Source organism: Saccopteryx bilineata, chromosome X (genome assembly GCF_036850765.1).
Source record: "Saccopteryx bilineata isolate mSacBil1 chromosome X, mSacBil1_pri_phased_curated, whole genome shotgun sequence".
Taxonomy (NCBI): domain Eukaryota; kingdom Metazoa; phylum Chordata; class Mammalia; order Chiroptera; family Emballonuridae; genus Saccopteryx; species Saccopteryx bilineata.
This window is the reverse complement of record NC_089502.1, coordinates 15,536,151-15,541,572: the sequence shown is the minus strand read 5'-3', so window position 1 is coordinate 15,541,572 and position 5,422 is coordinate 15,536,151. Positions and strand designations below refer to the sequence as shown.

At 34.4% G+C, this 5,422-nt stretch overlaps 1 protein-coding gene across 1 annotated transcript; it reads left to right on the top strand.

Annotated features, from left to right (window-relative positions):
• Positions 1–873: 873 nt before the first annotated feature.
• On the top strand, positions 874–1,149 carry CCDC169 (coiled-coil domain containing 169). The gene has a single exon (XM_066250037.1). It carries the CDS (start codon positions 874–876, stop codon positions 1,147–1,149), a length of 276 nt encoding a protein of 91 aa, XP_066106134.1.
• Positions 1,150–5,422: the final 4,273 nt, after the last annotated feature.

Here is a 5,422-nt window from a genome sequence, read left to right as displayed (position 1 = left end):
CCAGTGCGCCCTGGCACACACTTTCAGAACCACTGGTTTAATAACTTTGTATGGTGTCAGGTGGGTACTGGAAATATCAGGGGAAAACTTTGTAAAGTATATGATTGTCTAACCACTATGCTATACATCTGAAATTAATACAAAATAATATTGAATGTAAACTGCAATTGAAAAAAGTTAAAAAATAAATATATAAAGCAGTTAATCTGAAAGAAAGAAAGAAAGAAAGAAAGAAAGAAAGAAAGAAAGAAAGAAAGGAAGGAAGGAAGGAAGGAAGGAAGGAAGGAAGGAAGGAAGAAAGAAAGAAAGAAAGAAAGAAAGAAAGAAAGAAAGAAAGAAAGAAAGAAAAAAAGAAAGAAAATAAGAAAAGAAAAAATGGAGACAAAAAGTCAGTGTTATGACATATACAAAGTGCTGGGTGGGAGGACTTGGACTCAGAATTCTAGAATTCAGTTCATGATAGTAACAGCTCATGACAACACTTTCTTCTCCCCAGCTTTGGGGGTCCCTTTAGGTCTTTTCTAAGATGTGCTGAGGGGAAAGGAGCGAGAAAGTCTCTAAGCTGACACTATGGAGGATGAAAGAGGGCCTCTTTGAAAATATGAGCACTGAACAACTGAAACTGGGATTTGAAGAACTCCATTTGAAAGAATTAGTACAACTCTCAGTAATTAAACTAAGACACATAATAATGGAACGGAAAGCCAAACACACTATTGATATTAAAGGCAATTAATGGAAAAAACCCTTTATGATATACAACTTGAAGTGAATGATCAATTACAAAGGCAAATAACTATTCTCAAAAAGAATTTGAAAAAATTCCATGGCGATCCTTCAGATAGACAAGCTCCCATCCGTGTCTATGAGTGAATGTCAGTGAAATCCTTAGTTATATTACTTGAAAAACTAGAAGAAGAAAAATGTCATCCTGAACATCAAGTGAGACACTATTCACTTAAACTGGAAGAAGTAGCAAAGGCTCATCAAAAGATCAAAGATGAATGCCAAATATGCCTAACTGAACTATCTCAGGTCTCCGGTTTACACCAAATTTCTAGAAGGCAACAGATGGGTGAACTCCATAGAATGAAAGAGAATACAGTGAAAGCAGGAAGATACAAGACAAGACAGTTAATCAGAAAATAGTAAATGCCAAGAGCAGTTCAGCAAAAAAGAGTAGGAAATCAAAACATCTTCTAAACCTCAACCTCAACCCATGATTCAAGAACAGAGTGGAATTCTATTTCTTCTTTTCCATTTGTTATATTCAACTTGTGAAGTTAATGTTTGACACACTTTTTCAGGGAGTGAAATAAATAAGAACAAGCTATTAAACTTCTTAAGTTCCTTTTTCAGAAGTCTGTTTCTTTGTGTGAAAGTAATTTTCTTAATAATTTGGTTTAGTCATGGAAATTATTTTAGAAAGTAATTTTGATTACTTTAAAATTCTAATAGCAGTATTTGTAATTCTAAAAATATTCTAAGAAACCTGAGTGAGGGACATTTAAAATTATCCCAATTAGCCTGACCAGGCTGTGGTGCAGTGGATAGAGCATCAGACTGGGATGCAGAGGACCCAGGTTCAAACACGGGCTCATCTGGTCTGAGCAAAAAGCTCACCAGCTTGGACCCAAGACACTGGCTTGAGCAAGGGGTTAGTAGGTCAAGGCACATATGAGAAAGCAATCAATGAACAACTAAGGTGTCACAACGAAAAACTAATAATTGATGCTTCTCATCTCTCCCCGTTCCTGTCTGTCTGTCCCTATCTCTCTCTCTCTCTCTCTCTCTCTCCCTCTCTCTGTAAAAAAAAAGTATCCCAATTATTGCAATAGTGTATTAGTTGCACATCATATTATGGGGACTCAATCATGTTTAAGTGTTAGTTCTACAGAAGTTATTTTGGAATATTTTCCAGATGTTAGGAAAGGTCTGTGTTAGATTGATAAAATACTGGTGGGGTACAGTAAAGAACAGAAATGGGAAACCTGTGTTCTGATAACAGTTCTGCCCTTTCTAAATTTCTGACTTTTAGTAAATCACTTTTCATTGTATCACTTACATCATTTATAAAATTGTGAATATTTATCTATTTCTTTGAGATTGCTGTGTAGATCAAGGATACTTACTAAATATTTATTTTAAAAAAAAAATGTTTTACCTAGTTCTAAGCTCTGAAGATAATTTGTCATATGAGGTTTTATATGAAAATTAAATCATTTATTGCAATAACAAAAACAAAAATGATGGCCTGACCAGTGGTGGCACAATGGATAGAGTGTCGACCTGGGATGCTGAGGTCTCAGGTTCAAAATCCCAAGGTCGCCAGCTTGGGCATGTGATCATAGACATGATCGCATGATCACTTGCTTGAGCAAAGGGTCACTGGCTTGGCTGGAGCTCTCTGGTCAAGGCACATATGAGGAGCAGTCAATGAACAACTAAATTGATACAACTACGAATTGATGCTTCTCATCTCTCTCCCTTTTTGTCTTTATATCTCTCTCCCTCTCTCTCTCTCTCTCTCTTTCTCTCTGGCAAAAAAAAAAGATAGCTAGGTATCTTTTTTTAACACTAAAATATGTATTAATCTCAGTATTTTTTAAATTTTCATTTTTTGGTTTTTAGAGATACACAGAGACAGAAAGAGAGAGAGAGAGAAACATCGATTTGTTATTCTTCTTATTCATGCCATTATTAATTGATTCTTGTATGTGCCCTGACTGGAGATTGAACCCATAACTTCAGCATGTTGACTAAGGATTGAACCTGCAAAGCTCTAACCAACTGAGCTACCTGGCCATGGCCAATATCAGCATTTTTTAAGTTCAGAATTTATAAAGCAAGATCAGTTTAACAATATTAAATGTCTAAATTTATTACCAAATATCAAGAAATATAATTTATAGCCCTGACTAAATAGCTCAATTGTTTAGAGCAGTGGTTCTCAACCTTTCTAATGCCATGACCCCGCAATACAGTTCCTCATATTGCGGTGACCCCAAACCAAAAAATAATTTTGGTGGCTACTTCATAACTGTAATTTTACTACAGTTATGATCCGGAATGTAAATACCTGATATGCATTATGTATTTTCTGATGGCTTTAGGTGACCCCGCCAGGGTCGCAACCCACAGGTTGAGAACCGCTGGTTTAGAGCATTGTGCAATGTGCAAAGGTTGCTGGCTCAAACCCTGCTCAGGGCACATATAGGAACAGATAAATGTTCTGTCTCTGTCTCTCTCTCTCCCTTTCTCTCTCTTTCTTCCTCTCACTCTAAAATCAATAAATATTTTTAAAGTTTTTTTTAAATACTACTTATAAAAAATTATGCAATAATCAAAAAAGATAGATAATAAAGAGTGTTATTAAAGATATGGAGAAATTGGGGCCCTGGCCAGTTGCCTCAGTGGATAGAGCACAGGCTTGGAGTGTGAAAGTCCTGGATTTAATCCCCAGTCAGGGCACACATGAGAAGCGACCGCCTGCTTTTCTTCCTCTCCCTTTCTCCTTTCTTTCTCTTTTCCCCTTCCACAGCCAGTAAATCGATTGGTTCTAGTATCAGCCTCAGGCACTGAGAATAACTTGATTGATTGGAGCATCAGTCCCAGGTGGGGGTTACCAGGTGGATCCTGGTTGGGGAGCATGTGAAAGTCTGTCTCACTATCTCCCCCATCTCACTTAAAAAAAAAAGATATTGAGAAATTGGAATTCTCATACACTGCTGGTGGGGACATAAAATGGCGCAGCTACTTTGGAAAACTATCAGTCAGTTACTCAAAAAGTTAAACATATAGAGTTATATGACTTAGAAATTTCACTCATATATTTAGCCAAGAGAAATAAAAACCTGTGTCTACATAAAAACTTGCACACAAATGTTTCTAGCACCATTTATTTATTCATAATAGTCAAAAAGTGGAAACAACCCGAAAGTCCATCAACTGGTGAATGAATAAACAAAAATTGTCATATATCCAAGCAATGGGATATTACTCAGCAATAAAAAGAAATTAAGTATTGGCATATGCTACAATATGGATAAACATTGAAAATAGTATCTTAGGTGGAAAAAAGCCAATCTTTAAATACCATATGTTGCATAATTCCACTTATATAAAATGTCCAAAGCAAGCAAATCTATGGAGACAGACAATAGATTAACGATTGCCTGAGTTAGCAGGGTCAGGGGGAATTTGGGTAATGGGTACAGGATTTCTTTTTGGTATGATGAAAGTGTTCTAAAATTTATCATAGTGATGGCTGCACAATTCTGTGAATAGATTAAAAATTATTGAACTATATGTACACTTTAAATGGGTCAATCATATGTTATATCATTTATATCTTTTTTTAATTTTTGAAGAGTTTATTAATTACCTGGCTAGCTATATGGGGCACAATCCCAAATCATGTAGCTCATATCTTAATAATACTCTTATTTTGTTTTAAAAAAATTTATACCTAGCAAAACAACTCTTAAAAAATGAAGGTCCCACAAAAAAGGCATATTAAGGAGGAAAAATCCTTAGAGAACTAATTGTTATCACATTTGCCTTATGTGAAATAAAAAAACGTTCTCCTGGCTGAATAAGAATTGTAACTCAACCACCAGTAAAAGTAATTACATAGGAAAACCTAAAATACAATATAAATATATTTCTCTTCTCTTCTCACAATTGTTTTAAAAAAACATCTGCATACAACAATAATTACTGAAATATTGTTAAGTTTAGAATATATAAAGATATACTGTCTATGATAATAATAACACAAAGAGGGGACTAGAAAGGGAGTTATATTGCAGCAGTTCTGTATACCAGAAATAAATTAGCATTAATGTGAAGTGTATTGTTTTAAGATGTATATTTTAATACCAACAACAACTACTAAGAAAATAATTTGACAAATAAAGAAAATTAAAATGGCACACTAGAAAGTATCTATTTAATGAAAAAGTAAGCAGTAAAGAAGAAATAGAGGAGAAAATACATGAGACATACATATAGAAAACAGCAGTTATAAGTAACTATATTTATATTATAACCAATAACAACATTAAATGTAATAAGCACTAAAATAAAAAACAAAAGGCTATCAAACTAGATTTAAAGCAGGATTTAACTATATGCTGTCTAGAACATATACACTTATTATTTTTTTATTTTTCAATTATAGTTGATATACATTATTATATTAGCTTCAGCTGTACACCCCAGTGATTAGACATTATGTAACTTGACACTATGCATAGTTATTAGAATATTATTGACTATATTCCCTATGCTGTACTTAACATCCCCATAACTATTCTGTAACAACCAGTTTGTACTTCTCAATCCCTTCACCTTTTTCCCCCACCTCCCCCACCCCTTCTCCCATCTGTAGAACATATACACTTTGGATTCAAGGTACGAA